The sequence below is a fragment of the Pseudophryne corroboree genome, chromosome 1 (genome assembly GCF_028390025.1).
Source record: "Pseudophryne corroboree isolate aPseCor3 chromosome 1, aPseCor3.hap2, whole genome shotgun sequence".
Lineage (NCBI taxonomy): Eukaryota > Metazoa > Chordata > Amphibia > Anura > Myobatrachidae > Pseudophryne > Pseudophryne corroboree.
Window position 1 is genome coordinate 755,694,148 of NC_086444.1, and position 18,938 is coordinate 755,713,085.

The 18,938-nt window shown below is 46.7% G+C and overlaps 1 protein-coding gene across 2 annotated transcripts in view; it reads left to right on the forward strand.

Moving 5' to 3' along the window:
- The window catches only part of LOC134909808 (probable E3 ubiquitin-protein ligase HERC6), a 244,695-nt gene that overhangs the window by 46,250 nt on the left and 179,507 nt on the right, over positions 1-18,938 (forward strand). For both annotated transcript variants that reach the window (XM_063917080.1, XM_063917088.1), the window contains exons 7-9: positions 1,391-1,542; positions 11,735-11,811; positions 12,604-12,716. In XM_063917080.1, coding sequence (XP_063773150.1) covers positions 1,391-1,542; positions 11,735-11,811; positions 12,604-12,716 — 342 coding nt within the window. The remainder of the gene's footprint in view (positions 1-1,390; positions 1,543-11,734; positions 11,812-12,603; positions 12,717-18,938) is intronic.

Below are 18,938 nucleotides of genomic sequence, written 5' to 3' on the forward strand. Positions count from 1 at the left end.
TGTGGTGCCTGTGGCTACTCGTGACTTGGAGGATTCCAAGTTGCTGGACGTAGTCCGGGCCCTAAAAATCTATGTTTCCAGGACAGCTGGAGTCAGAAAGACTGACTCGCTATTTATCCTGTATGCACCCAACAAGTTGGGTGCGCCTGCTTCAAAGCAGACTATTGCTCGCTGGATCTGTAGCACGATTCAACTTGCACATTCTGCGGCTGGACTGCCGCACCCTAAATCTGTAAAAGCCCATTCCACGAGGAAGGTGGGCTCTTCTTGGGCGGCTGCCCGAGGGTTCTCGGCTTTACAACTTTGCCGAGCAGTTACTTGGTCGGGGTCAAACACATTTGCTAAATTCTACAAGTTTGATACCCTGGCTGAGGAGGACCTAGAGTTCGCTCATTCGGTGCTGCAGAGTCATCCGCACTCTCCCGCCCGTTTGGGAGCTTTGTTATAATCCCCATGGTCCTTACGGAGTTCCCAGCATCCACTAGGACGTTAGAGAAAATAAGATTTTACTCACCGGTAAATCTATTTCTCGTAGTCTGTAGTGTATGCTGGGCGCCCGTCCCAAGTGCGGATTGTCTGCAATACTTGTATATAGTTATTGGTTAACTAAAGGGTTATTGTTGAGCCATCTGTTGAGAGGCTCAGTTATATTTCATACTGTTAACTGGGTATAGTATCACGAGTTATACGGTGTGATTGGTGTGGCTGGTATGAGTCTTACCCGGGATTCCAAATCCTTTCCTTATTGTGTCAGCTCTTCCGGGCACAGTATCCTAACTGAGGTCTGGAGGAGGGTCATAGAGGGAGGAGCCAGTGCACACCAGGTAGTCCTAAAGCTTTCTTTAGTTGTGCCCAGTCTCCTGCGGAGCCGCTATTCCCCATGGTCCTTACGGAGTTCCCAGCATCCACTACGGACTACGAGAAATAGATTTACCGGTGAGTAAAATCTTGTATGTATGTATGTATGTATGTATGTATGTATGTATGTATGTATGTATGTATGTATGTATGTATGTATGTATGTATGTATGTATGTGTGTGTGTGTGTGTGTGTGTGTGTGTGTGTGTGTGTGTGTGATAGAATTAAATGGTAAAAACTGTTTTATGATATAAAATAATGCAGTATTTGAGCGCTGTTTTCTTTATAAGTTTTTCCAGTTAATACTTAAAGACTACCCATCTTTATCTTGAACAGCTGCTGGCTGAACCAGCAGTGACAGCGCTGGACTTTTATACCTTATTAGTATACATTTTCCTCCATGAATGTTATTACACTGATACATCCAACGTGTCAGTTTAATGCTGCTGTACATATTTCTTTACTTGGCTTTACAAACCTATCTAAATTTAATGCACACTTTGTTGATAGAATGGTGTTTTGTGATTCCAGCTATCACACCCTATTGTATGTCTTCACATCTAACCACGTTGTATCATTTGGTCATGGACTACCAAGGAATCCAGACACATCTGGCTGTGACGAAGATCAACCACCACAGCTCACATTGCCACTGGACACTAGCAGCATGTTCACTCCAAGTGGTACAGTATTTTTACATTTAAATTAAAAACTATTTATGACATCTGATAATTCTGTTAATCACCACCTAGAGAATACCTGTATAGGGTTTGCCCATCTCTACCCAGGGATTATACAGTGAGAGAGAGAGACAAAAAGTAAATCTGCCAATGTAAAATGAATATTCATGTGTTGCTTATGATGAACTAGTACAACAGACAAGAGATTATGGGAATATTCCTGAAGTTCTATTTTTTGGTTACCGTTCACAAGGAAAAGATGTTCCCCGCAGGTGGAGTATGCTTTAGCGAATATAAGGAAAGGGTGAACCGTGTGGTCTTTACAGTACACCGGAATGGAGCTGTGCCCTGATGCGCAAAGTACGCATAACAAAGTACCCGCTCTGTGCATGCTGCAGGTCCTGTGACACTGGACAGCAGTAAGCTGCCGTCTGGGGGCAGGGAGGGGTGGCAACGGGCTCCATTTCTCCAAACGGAGGTGTTTTGCCACTGTTTAGGGGTAGGGATTACGCTAGAGATCACCGTCGTTGGACAGAGATTTCCTGCCCTCTGCGGTGGCCGGCTTGCATTGCACTATGGGTGCCACATGCCGCCTGATGTTGTCTCAGTGATTCGATGCAGGTCAGATCACTACTGCAGCAGGCTGCATCACCATACAGTGCTCTCACTGCTGCTTCCAAGGAAATAGCAGTGATAGCAACTCCAGCCACATCAGAAGTAGCCCCATTATTCAGAGATGTGCGGTGGTATGTAATGGAGTCGGAGATCGCCAGAGGTGCGGGTTGCCGGCTGATCTCAGACATTTTTTTTAAAGGTATTTATATATTGGCAGTTGCCAAAAAAAAGTAGATTGCTTTTTTTGGAAAATGCTTTTATCATATAGTTTGCTTATTAATTTTATTATTATAGTTAAAACGTAACTTTTAATATTTTTGCTTAAGAAAAATGGGGTATGGTGAAAAAAGGTATGTGTACCCTATATGATTTATGAAAATTATTCAGTGTTTGTCACCCCTAATAAACATAATAAAAAAAGACATAATCATGCTCTGGTGATTTTTTTTTTGTGAATCAAAGTTTGTTCTTACAACACAAAATCTGGATCATTATTGCCTAAAATATCTTGTTTGGTTTAGGCTATCATAGATTATTAATACATTTCTCAGGCATTTCAATTAGCCAATTGTCTCAGCAGTGAAACATTTCTATCATAACCGCTGCAGCATAAACTTCGGTTTTAACATATGAAACTCTTCCCATAATAATCCTGAACTACTCAGACAGAATTTCAAACATGTGTATCCTTCATAGTTATCCAAGAGTCATAAATCAGCAGTAAACTGCATATTAATCATGCATCTGAACCGGCGGCGCAATCAAACATTAGGCAGACATATCAAAACGTTCTATAATACAGTTAGTAATTATTTGTTAGAAAAGAGCGTGCAATATATTTGGGTGGGGCGTAAACCTATGTTTAAGCACGAGATACTTTTTTAGGCGTAAACATCAGGGGGGCTTCAATTGCCACACTTTCTCTCCTATTACCTTACCATGCTGTACTCCTTACGAGAGTCTTGGAGTGGAATCGTGAGTCGAATAGGAAACAGTGGGTGGATATTGAACTGGCCTCGATCCCATCTCTCCACTCGGACTCCCTCTGGCTCTCTAAAATTCCACTTGTCTCGCACCCGCTTGCTGGACCCACTTTTACATGCTGGCGCCACTTGCGTGTCCATATACTTTTTTCACCGCCTCCTTACCTACTCACGCCATTGTTTAGTATTCCTGCATTCCCAATCAGTCATCGTCATTTCAGCTCTGGCAAGATAGAGGTTTATGGAGGGCAGATCAGCTCCTGGACTCATAAGGCATAATGAGATTTCCCGGGTTGCAGACTAAATGCGACCTACTGTACCGAACAAGGAAATATGGAGATACCTTCAGGTCAAACGTTTTCCCATGAGTCTATATTCTCTTGTGAACAGTAGACGGGCTGTGACTTCTGCTACCTCTCCCAAACCTATCCGCGACACACCCTCTCTACATTTTACGAATTGATAATAGATCACAGATTCTCTTCTTATTTTGGTTAAAAATTGGGAATCGCATCTCGCGGGTCTGGTAGTTGAAGATGACTGGGAGAGCATTTTCAGTAATACTTTCTCATCCTCTGTCAATGTTCTGGTGCTGGAAACACATTACAAAGTACTCACGCTTTGGTACCGCTGGCCAAATATACTAGCTAAAATTTTACCCTGGGGTACCCAATAAATGCTGGAGATGCAATATGGTAGTTGGCACTCCTCTACATATCTGGTGGGAGTGTTCCCTCCGTCAGCTTTATTGGTGCAAAATGGTTGAAGCGGCTAACATTATTCTTGGCGAGGATCTGCCCTTTCTTACACGCTGATCACAATCTCCGTTTAAGAAAAGTTACTCCGCCATATCCTTAGTGCCTCTAAGGCGGGGATCCATGTGCATTGGAAGTCAGACGTGATCCCCAGTATGAAGGAATTGAGCGCCCGCTTAGATCATTATATGGCAATGGATGACTTTATCTCAGCATTAGAAGTACGAAATATAACCTTTACGGCTACCTGGTATCCTTGGCTGGCATATAAAGAATTAGAACATTATAAGTCCTCTCACTAGGATACACCACGTTCTCGCAAGCTTAATTCTGACCCTTCTGTAGAATTATTGTAACCCTAGGGAGGTAGGAGGAGAGAACCTTTCTTTTTCTGTCTTTTTTTTTTTTTCTTCTTTTTTTTCTTTTTCCTTACTTTCTTTTCTGAATACTCTATATTTTCTTATACTTACTGGTACTTCTTTTCCTCATTCTTTCCTTTCCTTTCCAAAGTTTTCTGATTGATGTTACACAAATTTTATGACTGAGATGTCTGGTATATTTCAGGACATTGCATGTTATGTAGAGATCTGATTTTATGTTATTGTTTTTGCGTTATTTACGCTTTGAAGAGTTAATTTGTATCTACTACATGCCTTTTAAGATTTCTGTATCTGGATGAAAATTTTCTATAAAAATCAATTTGCAAATAAAAAAAGAAAGAAAAGAGCCTGCAAGATATATTTGTCCTGCAACAACCTGTTCCAATTCGCTTACAGACGGAACCGGTGTACTGATGACGCGATTATTATATCATTGCATTCTATTCTGTCTCATTTGGAAGAGAGGAATGCCTATGCTAGGATATTATTTGTTGATTTTAGTTCGGCCTTTAACACAGTTATTCCTGTGTCCTTAACGAACAAATTATCTGTGTTAGGCCTTGATAGTTTTACTTGTAATTGGATTTTAGCATTTTTGTCAAATCGCCCACAAATGGTTAAAATGGGCAGTGTTAGGTCTGGGGAGGTGCTGATAAACACAGGTGTACCCCAGGGCTGTGTTTTTAGCCCCTTTTTATATTCGTTGTTTACTCAAGACTGCATGTCAGCAGATGCATCTGTCAAGATGATTAAGTTTGCAGATGACATTGCTGTAGTAGGCTTAATTAATGGCGATGATGAGTCCGCTTATAGGACGGAAGTTGCGAAGTTTGTTGGTGGGAGTAATGAAAATCATTTATTTTTAAATAGTGGGAAGACTAGAGAACTGATCGTGGACTTTAGGAGAGGACAGTTGGAGAAATCACCAGTGTTTGTTGGTGACCAAGCAGTAGAAATGGTTGCTTCATTCCGCTTCCTGGGCATCCAGATTTGATCATGTTTGACATGGTCAGCGCACTTGCAATCGATAGTAAAAAAAAAAAAAAGCACAACAACGGCTTTTTTTCCTGTGATGCTTAAGGGCAGCAGGTGTTGGTACGCAGACTATGTTAAATTTTTATAGGTGCTCGTTAGAGAGCATCCTGAGTTATGGTATTGTGACATGGTATGGTGGCTGTACTTTAAAAGATCGGTGTGCATTAGAGAGAATTAGGAAAACTGCTAGCAAAATCATTGGCATGCCGCTGCCTATCTTTGATGAGTTGTATAGGTGTAGGGTTTTAAGCAAAGTTAGGAGTATTTTATCAGAAAGTGAGCATCCCTTTGGTGAGTTCTCTTTCGGGACGGGAGTTCAACAAAGGTTTTGTGCTTTGCTAGCAGGGACCAGTTGGTTCAGGATTAGTTTCATTCCATTTGCAGTACGAATGCTAAATGTATGATTGTATTATTTTCATGTTTTGTATGCTATGACTGTGTCGCCTGCTACTTGGTGCTATGTACTACTGTAATTTTGTCTGTCAATTTGTTTTGGCTGATGACAATAAAACTGAACTTGAACTTGAACAAATAAGCTCTAGGCTTCTTCAGTGTTACGAATGATACATTATTTCATGTGGCAGATTGCCCTTAAATAAAAGGATACATGTAATGCATTCTATATTTAAACACCGAAAAGGCATACTTTTCCCACAAATAGCAGTTGCATTGGTCCTTAGTGCTATAAATGCCTAATAGAGTAGCAACAGCCGATATATCTAGGACATCGCAAAAATTTCAATGATGTAGCGCCTCCAATGCAGTGATATTTTACCTACCAACTGTACTCATTGTACCATTGCATTGTTCAATATTCAATTGGGGTACCCCGTTTAGAGGTGTGGTCACGGAGAGTGCAGTGGACGTGATAGTTTGATGTCACTGCAGAGCCCTCCATTGCTCACTCCCTCTTACCATAACAGAAAAATGTCTGGTGCTCAATTTTAAATATCATCCATCATATATTGTTCAGACATATCATGTAGTGAATTGATTCAAATTATGTTGTATTGGTATAGAGGGTAGTACAGTCTGTGGCTCACTTACTGTCTGGCTCTTTTCTAAAAAATAATTACTAACTTTTCTTCTAGAACATTTTGATCTGTATGCCTAATGTTTGATTGCGCCGGTTCAGATGCATGATTAATATGCAATTTACTTCTGATTTATGACACTTGGATAACTATGAAGGATACACATGTTTGAAATTCTGTCTGAGTAGTTCAGGATTATTATGGGAAGAGTTTTGTCGAAGTCGAAAAATATTGCAATACACACATCACGTACAAACTACACACAGATGGCCTCCGTGCGTGTACTTGTTCTGCCGCGCGTGCGCATATTCGCAATTTGCGTATGGTCACTCCCGCGGTCCTGCGCATTGGCGCGTGGTATGAGTATTTACGGTAGTGTTTGTATTCACATGGAAAAGCCATAAGAACACATTACATATTTAATCCAAATAGTGCACAATGTACACATAGGGTCCCTGCATCACACCAGCAAGTTACAACAGTTTAAATGGTATCAGAACAAAGGGATTCATCTTTACAGGATAGGAGGGGACAGAACAAGGTTATAAGGTGGTGTTTGGTATCCAGCTGTAGGGTATTTTAAGGGTAATATTCCAGTGTTGGTTTGCAGAAGATCGCACGCTCCTGCGAATAGTTATGCGCAGGAGCAGAATATAAATATAAACTGTGTTTACTGTACATTTGTTATGCGGCGAGAACCCAGAGGAGACCACCTACAAGTGCACCTGGAACAGACATCGCCCACCTATTCAAACTGACCTATGACCTCTCCTGTACTGTAAATGACCATCCCTGTGTCCAATGGACAAAGAGATTACAGTATCCATTGTGTTAGGTTTTGGAAGATTGTATAAAAGAGCCAGCTGCATGCCTGGTCACACACAGACTCTGAAGGTCAACTACCTAGATGACTGAGGACCAGACTGGGAAGCGCAGGCGAAACCAAACAAGTATGTACCATTGACTGTAGCCATTATTCTATTTTATTGTATTGTATTGTATTGTTTATATTGTTACCCCAGGCAAGTAAAGAACCGTTGGTGGGTTAGACCCCAACCTAGTTTTGAATTACAATTGGTGTCGTGTTCCATTTCCTTGCTAAGGTGTAAAGTGTATTTACAGCCACTCGGGCTGCTGCATTGTGCTAACAGCGTATAGGCCTGTGTACGCAAACTGTGTAGTCACAACGCCCTTTCGGCGTACATACGCAGAGTGCATACACTGTGCGACCTTGTGTACGTAAGGTTTGTAAATAATATAAAGGTGAAAGGTTAATTACTGCGGCCGCAGTGGCTCAATATTAAAGTGTATCAAGTGTGTTTAAGGTATATGCTTTTTAGTCCTGTAAGTAAACCAGCGTTTACAGTTTCATATGTTAAAACCGAAGTTTATGCTGCAGCGGTTATGATAGAAATGTTTCACTGCTGAGACAATTGGCTAATTGAAATGCCTGAGAAATGTATTCATAATCTATGATAACCTAAAACCAAACAAGAAATTTTAGGCAATAATGATCCAGATTTTTGGGTTGTAAGAACAAACTTTGATTCACACATAAAAATTCACCACAGAGACTGATTGTCTTTTTTTTTTTTTTTTTTATTAAGTTTATTGGGGGTGACATAAGTCATATAGGGGTATATGCAATTGCGGTCGAATTCGCGGCAATTTTCGCCGTTTTTTAATTCGACTCAATTCGACAGGTGAATCCCGGAAGGTGGCTTCCGCAATTCACCATATTCAATGAAAAACGGATTCGCCAGAGTCGCGGGCGAAAATCGGCCGATTTGGCGGATTTTGCCGCGATTTTAAAAAACGGTAAAAAAACGTGAAAAACCCGGAAAAAAAAATGGCGTGGGGTCCCCCCTCCAAAGCATAACCAGCCTCGGGCTCATCGAGCTGGTCCTGGTTCTAAAAATGCAGGGGAAAAATTGGCCAGGGATCCCCCGTATTTTTAAAACCAGCACCGGGCTCTGCGCCGGTGCTGGTGCCAAAAATACGGGGGACAAAAAGAGTAGAGGTCCCCCGTATTTTTAACACCAGCATCGGGCTCCACTAGCTGGACAGATAATGCCACAGCCGGGGGTCACTTTTATGCCGTGCCCTGCGGCCGTGGCATTAAATATCCAACTAGTCACCCCTGGCCGGGGTACCCTGGGGGAGTGGGGACCCCTTCAATCAAGGGGTCCCCCCCCCCAGCCACCCAAGGGCCAGGGGTGAAGCCCGAGGCTGTCCCCCCCCCCCCCATCCAATGGGCTGCGGATGGGGGGGCTGATAGCCTTTTGTGATAATAAAAAGATATTGTTTTTTCCAGCAGTACTACAAGTCCCAGCAAGCCTCCCCCGCAAGCTGGTACTTGGAGAACCACAAGTACCAGCATGCGGGAGAAAAACGGGTCCGCTGGTACCTGTAGTACTACTGGGAAAAAAATACCCAAATAAAAACAGGACACACACACCTTGATAGTAAAACTTTATTACACACTACCGACACACACATACTTACCTATGTTGACACGCCGACTGCCACGATCTCCGACGATCCGAGGGTACCTGTGAAAAAATTATACTCACCTTCCAGCGTCCAGAGATAAATCCACGTCCAGAGAGTAAAATCCACGTACTTGTTTAAAAAAAAAAAACACGCAAAAACCCGCTCCATACCGGACTAGAAAGGGGTCCAATACTTTCACATCAGACCCCTTTCTCCCGAATGCCGGGACATCACGTGACTCCTGTCACTGACGTCCCTTCAGCCAATCAGGAAGCGCTACTTCCGTGGCGCTCACCTGATTGGCTGTGCGCTGTCTGTACTGTGACAGCACATCGCAAAGCCGCTCCATTACTTTCAATGGTGGGAACTTTGCGGGTAGCGGTGGGGTCACCCGCCGGTCAGCCGCTGACCGGCGGGTGACCTTACCGCTAGCCGCTAAGTTCCCACCATTGAAAGTAATGGAGCGGCTTTGCGATTGGCTGTGCGCTGTCTGTACTGTGACAGCACATCAGGTGAGCGCAACGAAGTTGCGCTTCCTGATTGGCTTAGAGACCTTTCTGTGACAGCTGTCACTGACAGGTCTCATTCGTGGAAAGGTGTCCCATGTGTCAGCATGGGACCCCTTTCAGTCCGGCATGGAGCGGGTGTTCGGTTTGTTTTTTTGCCAAGTACGTGGATTTATCTCTAGACCATGGCTGAGGTGAGTATATTGATCTTTTCTTTTCAGGTATCCGTGGATTCTACATGGAGAAGAGGACCGATGTCGGCGTGTGAACATAGGTAAGTATGTGTGTGTCGACGTATGAAATAAAGTTTTACTGTCGACGGTGTGTGTGTCCTGTTTTTATTTGGGTATTTTTTCCCCAGTAGTACTACAGGTACCAGCGGGCCCGTTTTTCTCCCGCATGCTGGTACTTGTGGTTCTCCAAGTACCAGCTTGCTGGGGAGGCTTGCTGGGACTTGTAGTACTACTGGAAAAAACAATATCTTTTTATTATCACAAAAGGCTATCAGCCCCCCCATCCGCAGCCCATTGGATGGGGGGGGACAGCCTCGGGCTTCACCCCTAACCCTTGGGTGGCTGGGGGGGGGGGACCCCTTGATTGAAGGGGTCCCCACTCCCCCTGGGTACCCCGGCCAGGGGTGACTAGTTGGATATTTAATGCCACGGCCGCAGGGCACGGCATAAAAGTGACCCCCGGCTGTGGCATTATCTGTCCAGCTAGTGGTGCCCGGTGCTGGTTTTAAAAATACGGGGGATCCCCTGTCAATTTTTCCCCCGCATTTTTAGAACCAGGACCAGCTCGAAGAGCCCGAGGCTGGTTATGCTTTGGAGGGGGGACCCCACGCCATTTTTTTTTATGATTTCACCGTTCCAGCATAAAAATAAATAAATAAATAAATAATATTTTAAAAAATATATAAATAATATTTGTGCCTCCAAAAAAAAAAAAAAAAGTACCTAATCCCTTCTAATATAAATAGATCTGCTATTCCCCCCCCAAAAAAAACACAAAAAAAACATGTTTAAAATTTTTTTATTTGTTTTCACCCTCCAAAGTGTGGCGGATTGAAAATGACGAATTTGCTGTCTAAAAGCACTGCTGTCGAATTTCCAAACTTGAATTGAATATGCTTTGGTCGAATTGCAGCACTTGTATCATTGCAGAAAAGTCGAATTTGCAAAAAGTCGAATTTCAAAAAGTCGAATTTTGAAAGTCCGTTTTTTGGTCGGAAAGCACTGAATTGCATAGGCGATTTTTTTTTTTTGGTCGAAAATGACCCGAAATTCGACAATTTCGGAAATTCGACCGCAATTGCATATACCCCATAGGGTACACATACCTTTTTTCACCATACGCCATTTTTCTTAAGCAAAACCATTAAAAGTTTAAGTTTTAACTATAGCAATCATATCAAATTAATAAGCAAACTATATGATAAAAGAGTGCTCCAAAAAAAGCAATCTACTTTTTTTTGGCAACTGCCAATAGATAAACATTAATAGGTATAGCTCATGATTGTTGGAGCACCTCCAGCCTTCTAATATGGTAAACCCAATTGAGGGGTAAAAGAATTTAGCTGGTTTCCTCATATTCACTCAGGATATCAATAACGTCATTGTGTATCCAGTGCAGGATTTTTGTACATTACAGTACATGTTTTTGTTTTTTTAAAGGACAATAACTAGAGATGAGCGGGTTCGGTTTTACTCTGATTTACCCGAATCTCCTTATTGGCTATCGGATGTCACGTGTTTTGGTTAGCCAATAAGAAAAATCCAGAAAATAAGAAATGGCGATAATTCTGGCGTAAAGAACCGAGTAAATCTAATCCCGCTCATCTCTAACAATAATTTACAAGGAAAACCATGCCTTATAAGTGATTGTCCATTTAAAAAATTGTCTGAAATTGGCTAGCAACCCGTACCTCCGGCGATCTCGGACTCCATTATACCCCACCAGTGGCATTCTTTTAGAGCTAGCTTGGTAGTATCTTTATCCCATGCAGTCCGGAGGTCATGTAAATGAATGGAACATCAGTGATTTGTAAAATACATGCATATATAGAACTGATTTTGTAATTAGGAATGTTGGAAGTCCGTGGTCAGATAGATGGAAGAATTTGGAATAATTAACAAGTTAAAATGCTGACCTCTAGGATAGAACATTAATTTTTATTGTGAAAAAAAAATGTACATCTTGGTACATTTGAAAAATAAATTCAGCGAATGGTTCTAATCAGTGTAAATAGAACAGCATAAGATAATTTATGTGACCAGAAATCCTTGCAGCTTTCTAAAAAAGACAAAAAACAAAATAAGTCCATGATAATCAATAAGTCAAATAAGTTATGATTTACCAGTTGCGTTACTTACCGATGTCATCCTTATTTTTCAGACTTCAGCGATATTCATGTAAAGCAAATCTTTGCTGGAAACAATGTCAGCTTTGTGACTTCTTCACTACAAGCACAGGTTACATTTCTAAATACTATGATGTAGTGTTTTACTTTCAGTTCACAGAATTGTACTTACGCGTTGGGTACAGGATCCCAGCAGTCGGGGTGCTAGCAGTCATAATACCGACCCTGGCATCCCGATTGTTTAAAATGCTGATGGGAGTGCAGGAGGCAGCTAAGCCCTCTCCCTCCCCTTAACCCTCCATCCCAGCAGCCTAAACCTAACCCTCGGTCCCCACAGCCTAACCCTAACCTCCCCTCCCCGCAGCGTGACCCTCCTTCCCCACAGCCTAAACCTAACCCTCCCCCCAGCAGCCTAAACCTAACCCTCAGTCCCCACAGCCTAACCCTAACCTCCCCTCCCCGCAGCGTGACCCTCCTTCCCCACAGCCTAAACCTAACCCTCACCCCAGCAGCCTAAACCTAACCCGCAGTCCCCACAGCCTAACCTTAACCTCCCCTCCCCGCAGCGTGACCCTCCTTCCCCACAGCCTAAACCTAACCCTCCCCCCAGCAGCCTAAACCTAACCCTCCATCCCCACAGCCTAACCCTAACCTCCCCTCCCCGCAGCGTGACCCTCCTTCCCCACAGCCTAAACCTAACCCTCCCCCCAGCAGCCTAAACCTGACCCTCAGTCCCCACAGCCTAACCCTAACCTCCCCTCCCTGCAGCGTAACCCTCCTTCCCCACAGCCTAAATCTAACCCTCTTCCCAGCAGCCTAAACCTAGCCCTCAGCCCTCCTTTCTTTTGCTACAATTAATTTTTATTTGCTATATGTGTGCTGAATTTAATATCTTATTTTGTAGAACCATACATTACTGAGTGAAACTTTGAAAAAGATTTGCCAACTGAACAGCACAATAGTAATGAAATGGACAGACACAAAGCCTGGGAAAGGGAAGCATCACAATGCAAAAAGGTCTTTATTAAGTATTGTAGCATGATTCTAACAGATATTATTTGGCTTACACATAGCAATGTCTAATCACTTGTCTGGAATAATTCCAAATATAGCTCACTCTGGGGTCTATTTAATAAACAAAAAAATGTCTATTCTCCATCATTTTAGCTGGAGAAAGCCATACTTTTATTTACTCTAAGGGGTAAATTTACTAAGGTGGAACTTTTTTTTAGAACTAGTGATGTTGCTCATAGAAACCAATCAGATTCTACTGAACATTTATCTAGCTGCTTCTAGAAGATAATAGATAGGATCTGATTGGTTGCTATGGGCAACATCACAAGTTCTAAAAAAAACTCCCACCTTAGTAAATTTACCCTTAGAAGGGCGAAGAAATCATCAATTTCTCTGTCTTTTAATTTTTCTTTTCTAATCCTACAGCCCCCATTGGATTCAGGGGTATATGCAATTGCGGCCGAATTCCGTCTGGAATTCAACCGTTTTTTAATTCGACACAATTCGACAGTCAGACACCCTCCCGCCGGGACCCGAATTCGACATATTCAATAAAAAACGGATTTGACAGTCCCGCTGTCGAAAAACAGACCAATTGACGGATAGTGTGCGTCCTGGATTCGACTTCATGGATGGCACAAAAGTGTTTAAAAAACCCTGGAAAGGGGGCGTGGCCTGGAGGCCGATCAGAGTGGCTGCACAAACAGGGAGCTCTCTACTCCCTGAGGAGATTATCCCTCTGTTTCCCTCCCCAGACCACTTTTTCAACCCACCTAACCATCTACTACCCCTCCGGGACCCCCTCACACCGGTGGACCTGTGCTGCGGAGTCGGGAAGCCGGTATACTGGCTTCTGCGGACTGCGGCCTACACACCCACCTGAAGCCGGGGCCTCGATTTCCGGCGATACCCGTCGCGGAGGGCGTCCGCCCTTGGAGCCCCCGGAGTGCCCTCACGGGACCCCCACCCCTGCTTTAAACACCCGGACCTCCCTTACCTGGCACCGGAGATCGGCGGTGCTGCGGGAGGGGGAAGAATCCGGGCGGACGCGGCTGCGGGAGGCACGGAGCCCTGACGGCGGCGGCCATCTTGGACCTCGGGACCCGGGCGGAGAAGCGGAGGACCTGCGGCCTGGAGAGCCCGTCTGCGCAGAGGTGAGCCGCTTTCACCGACCCTTGCTCCCCGCTGCAGTCCCTCATCCTGCACCATACCCCACAGCACCCGCAGACGGCCGACGGCCCAGCCACGCTCGAGGGGTTGGACGCAGCTCCACCCCCCCCCTCCTGCGACCTTAATCAAACTGAGGCTGAGGGGATCTCCCCCACTCCTGCTACTCACCTGGAAGCCCATACACGCTCTTTCGAGAGGTGCCGGCTCGGACCACCCTCAACCTCCGGCTCTCTGCAACCCGCTCCAGCGGCGGCCGTCTGGTGAGTCTCCGGGACCGCGGTCCCTTCTGCCTCCATCCACCTAAACCCCACTGAGGCCTCCGCGGGAACCCGCCTGGGAGTCGCTTACACATCAGCCCGCGGTCCTCTCCCCCACCGGGTCCCCGCCGCGGGGCTGCCCCGATCGCCGGCTGGTCCGTGCCCGGGACACGTCCCTGTGGTCCCCGAGCGGTGGAGATAGTCTCCGGGACCCCCTCTCCTGCGACTTCGAATTCTCACCCTCCAGTCCGGGCCGGGGTGCCCTCCCTCTCCTCCCGCGGGCCTCCCTGGGCGGGCTCCATCTGCCGGGCTCGGCTGATGTCCACACCGTAATGTCCCCTTAAAGCCCCCGAGTCACCTTCCCTGGCCCTGAGCCTCGCAGCTGGAACGCCACCCCCATTCCTCACCCTGCTTTCCACCTACCCCCCTACGCCCCCAAAATGACCAGGGGTAACAAAAAATCCCAGGGGTCCGATCTCACACCATTTCTGACCAAAAAAGGCACCCCAGCCACGAACAGGCCCGACAATCCCGGCCCCTCTCGGGGCCCCTCCGAATCGGAGGCCGAAGATGACGATCTCACACCCCTCACCCGCAAGGACTTCCTCTCCCTCCTTAAGGAGATGCGGGACATTAAGTCCTCAGTCCAAGCTCTACACTCCCTGAAATCCGATATAGCCGATATCGGCTCCAGAACGGACCAACTCGAAAGAAGAGTCGAAGAGGTGGTAACGTTCCAACAAACAGCAGAGACCGAGCTGCATCAACTCCGTCAGGATGTTGCCCACCTCCGGGAGGAGAACGAAGACCAAGACAATAGAGCAAGGAGAAATAATATGAGGATTCGGGGTATCCCTGAGGAGGTCGAGGCGTCTCATCTTGAACTCTACCTTAAACGTCTTTTCGCACACCTGTCGCCCGACACCCCTGAGGAACATCTCCTCCTGGACCGAGCACACCGGGCCTTGCGACCGCGCTCCCAGGACTCTTCTCAGCCCAGAGATGTCATTCTCCGAATGCACTATTTCACTGCGAAGGAGGCCGTTATGAGGGAGGCCCGACGGCTGGGATCTGTGACTTTCCAAAACACCCCACTCCAGATTTTTCAGGACTTATCCCCGCTAACCTTAGCTAAACGCAGGGACTTCAAACCCATCACTTCCCTGCTCTCCCGTCACAACGTGAAGTACCGCTGGGGTTTCCCTTTCCGGATCCTAGTGTGGCACCAAGGGAAGCTCCTCACAGCTAGAGACCAATCTGAGGCCCAAACGCTCCTCTCTAAACTGGGCATCCCCGCTCCTGACCAAGATGTCCATTCTCCATCCCTCCCACCACGGACACGGCGGGATTCGCTTCGGTCTCCTCGTTCTGAGTGGTTCACGGTGCCGTCCTCCGGGGCCCCCCAGGCTCCACCCCCAGTGCCCTGAGAACTCTCACCTCTCTACGCTACAGCACCCCACATTGAATTGGGACGATCACTTCTGGTCGTACCCCCCCCCACCTGAAGTGCTACATTACCTTAGGCTCTTCGTGACGCTACTTCCTGATCCCTTGGTTGCTTCACAATAGCATTGTTGTTATCCTCTATTGAAATGTTACGTTGTTTGGAAGTTTAAATGTCTAACTGCTTACATACTCAAAAGTTACTCTCCTGATATGTTTCCATACAGATACTTGACCCACTCTCCCCCCTCCCCCCCCCCCCCTCCTATTCTCCGCCCCTTGGGGCGGGCGCTCCAGCTATCTTCTCTACCTGTCTTCTCTCCAGCTTTCTCCCTCAGGTACCCCCAGGGGAGGCTTGCCTCCTATCTTTTCCCGAGCGGCTCGTGATTCGCGATCAGGGCCCCATGCCGCGCCCCCACAGGGCCCCGGGCCCTACCGCTGACCTAGGTGCTCCCCCAACGCCTAGTATTCCCTCCCCTTGTCAGCTTTACCGGTCCTGGCCTCCTCCGCCAGACGACCAACCACCCCCCCACCCCCTCCGGTCCTCTTTCCCTTCCACCCCTCCTCTGACCACACTCTCTCATTTCATATATCTTCGATCTGTCTCCCCCTCCCCCTTCTCCACCTCCAATCACTCCCGCCCTTTCAAATCTGCCTACCTCACTGCTGCCTGCCCATGGGTCTCCGGGTACTCTCTCATAATGTGAAGGGCTTGAACAGCCCTCAAAAGAGAGGCAAGCTCTTTGCTTCCCTTAAACACCATAGAGGCGATCTGATTTTCCTACAGGAAACTCACTTCGTGCACGAATCTCACCCTACCCTGCAATGTAAACCATTCCCCGTTTCCTTTCATGCCTGCGATCACCTAGCCAAAAAACGTGGAGTAGCAATCTTAATTGCCCGCCACCTGTCTTTTGAACTCCTAGACTCTCATGCTGACAAAGACGGTCGATTCCTTGTCCTAGTGGGTAAACTCAACAATAATACATGCACCCTGGTTAACGTTTACGCCCCTAACCAGCGACAGGAACGGTTCTTTACAAGGCTAGATAATCTCCTCACTCGAGTCCGACAGGGCGACCTTATACTTGCAGGTGACTTCAACTCCGTTCTCAATCCACAGCTAGACAGCTCTACATCTTCCCCTACTCCTTCCCCGTCGGACTCCCTTCGCTCTAGATCCCTCCTCCGACTCATGCGATCCCAACTCCTCTACGACTCTTGGAGGATAAAAGACCCCTCTGCCCGCGACTATACCTTCTACTCTGCCCCTCATAACTCCTACTCCCGCATTGATATGGTCCTGCTCAGTCATGATCTTGCTATCAACCTCCGTGATGCCCATATCCACCCACTAATCTGGTCCGACCACGCCCCCATCTCCTGCGACCTGGCAGGCTTGGCTTCCCGTCCTCGCCCCATGACATGGCGCCTCAACGACTCCCTCCTACACAACCCTGAGACAAAGTCCCATCTTCAAGACAAAATCTCTGATTATTTCACCTTAAATGACTCCCCCGATATTTCTAGACCCACCCTCTGGTTGGCGCACAAGGCTGTCCTTCGAGGACACCTCATCAGCCTAGCCTCAAAAGCTAAAAAGCAATCCCTTTCCCAATACAACAGGCTCTCCATTAAACTCCATGCACTTGAGACCCAACACAAGGCGTCTCCCGACCAGGCGGTCTTGTCCGAACTTCGCACCATTAAAGCGGAACTCGATCTTCTTACTACACGGGTGGCCAAGCGTCTTAAGTGGCTTCGCCAGTCTCTTTATGAGAAGGGTGACAAGGCGGACAAGATCCTGGCGGCCCGACTCCGCTCCACAAGAGCCAAAACCAACATTGTCACTATCAGAAACTCTCTCAACCAAATCATTCAGGATCCCACAGCCATTAGAGCCGCCTTCCAATCCTACTACACCGACCTATACAACCTTCCGCCCCCTCCACCGGGCTCTTCCCCCCAACCTCGATCCGACCTTATCTCCCACTTTCTCTCTGCTTCTAAACTACCCAGACTACCCCCGGACGCCTTGGACCTTCTCAACGGTGAGATTACGGTGGAAGAAATCACCCAGACTATACTCATGCAAAAAATAGGCAAATCTCCGGGCCCAGATGGGTTCACCGCTCTCTACTACAAGAAATTCTCTGCCCTTCTCTCCCCCCACCTACACTCTCTCTTCAATGGGATTGTCCAAGGCGACCCTTTTCCCCCTGAGATGCTAGAGGCTAGAATTGTGGTGATCCCCAAGGAAGGCAAGGACCCCCTTAATTGCGCAAGCTATCGCCCCATATCTCTCCTGAACCTAGACTTGAAAATCTTTGCTAAGATCCTGGCCAACCGTCTTAACCCATACCTCCCTTCCCTTGTCCACTACGACCAAGTAGGCTTTATCCCGGGCCGCCAGGCAAGAGACAACACCAGACGTGCCATTGACCTTATACATATCTCTAACTCCAGGAGATGCCCCACTATCATGCTTTCCTTAGATGCCGAAAAAGCATTTGACCGGATCTCCTGGGACTTCTTGAAACCCACCTTGGAGGCCTATGGCCTGTCCGGTGGCTTCCTCACTAGCATCCTAGCATTATATTCCACCCCCTCTGCCACCGTCCTTATCAATGGTACCCCATCCGCCCCACTTAGCATTTCCAATGGCACACGTCAGGGCTGCCCCCTCTCCCCCCTAATATTTGCCCTTATTATAGAACCCCTTGCCTCCCAAATTAGAGCACATCCGGATATACACGGAATAAAGGTAGGCCCCACAGATCCCAAAATCTCCCTCTTCGCAGATGACATCCTACTCTCCCTCACTCAGCCCCTTATTTCACTCCCAAACCTATTTTCGGTTCTACAAGCCTATAGCCTTATTTCAGGCTACAAGATCAACTACTCCAAATCTGAGGCCATGATGCTACATATCCCCCAACACCAGGCTGAGTCCCTTCGCACCAATTTTAAACTCAAATGGCACCCCACAAAGATAAAATACCTAGGGATATACCTAACCCCGCGCTACGACTCCCTCTTCCGGGAAAACTTCCCACCCCTTCTTACCAACACACTAGCCGACCTGACCTCTTGGAACAGTCTCTTCATCTCGTGGCTGGGCAGGATCATAGCAGTTAAAATGACCATAATCCCCAAATGGCTCTACCTTTTCCAGACTCTCCCTGTGGCGGTCCCGGCTCCCTTCCTCCGCAATATCCAACGAGCCCTTATACGCTTTATTTGGAACCACAGACCTCCCCGCATTGCTGCCAACACTCTGAAAAGAGCAACCTCCATGGGAGGCAGAGGACTTCCCGATGTCAAATTATACTACCTCGCCTCCCACTTATCCCAC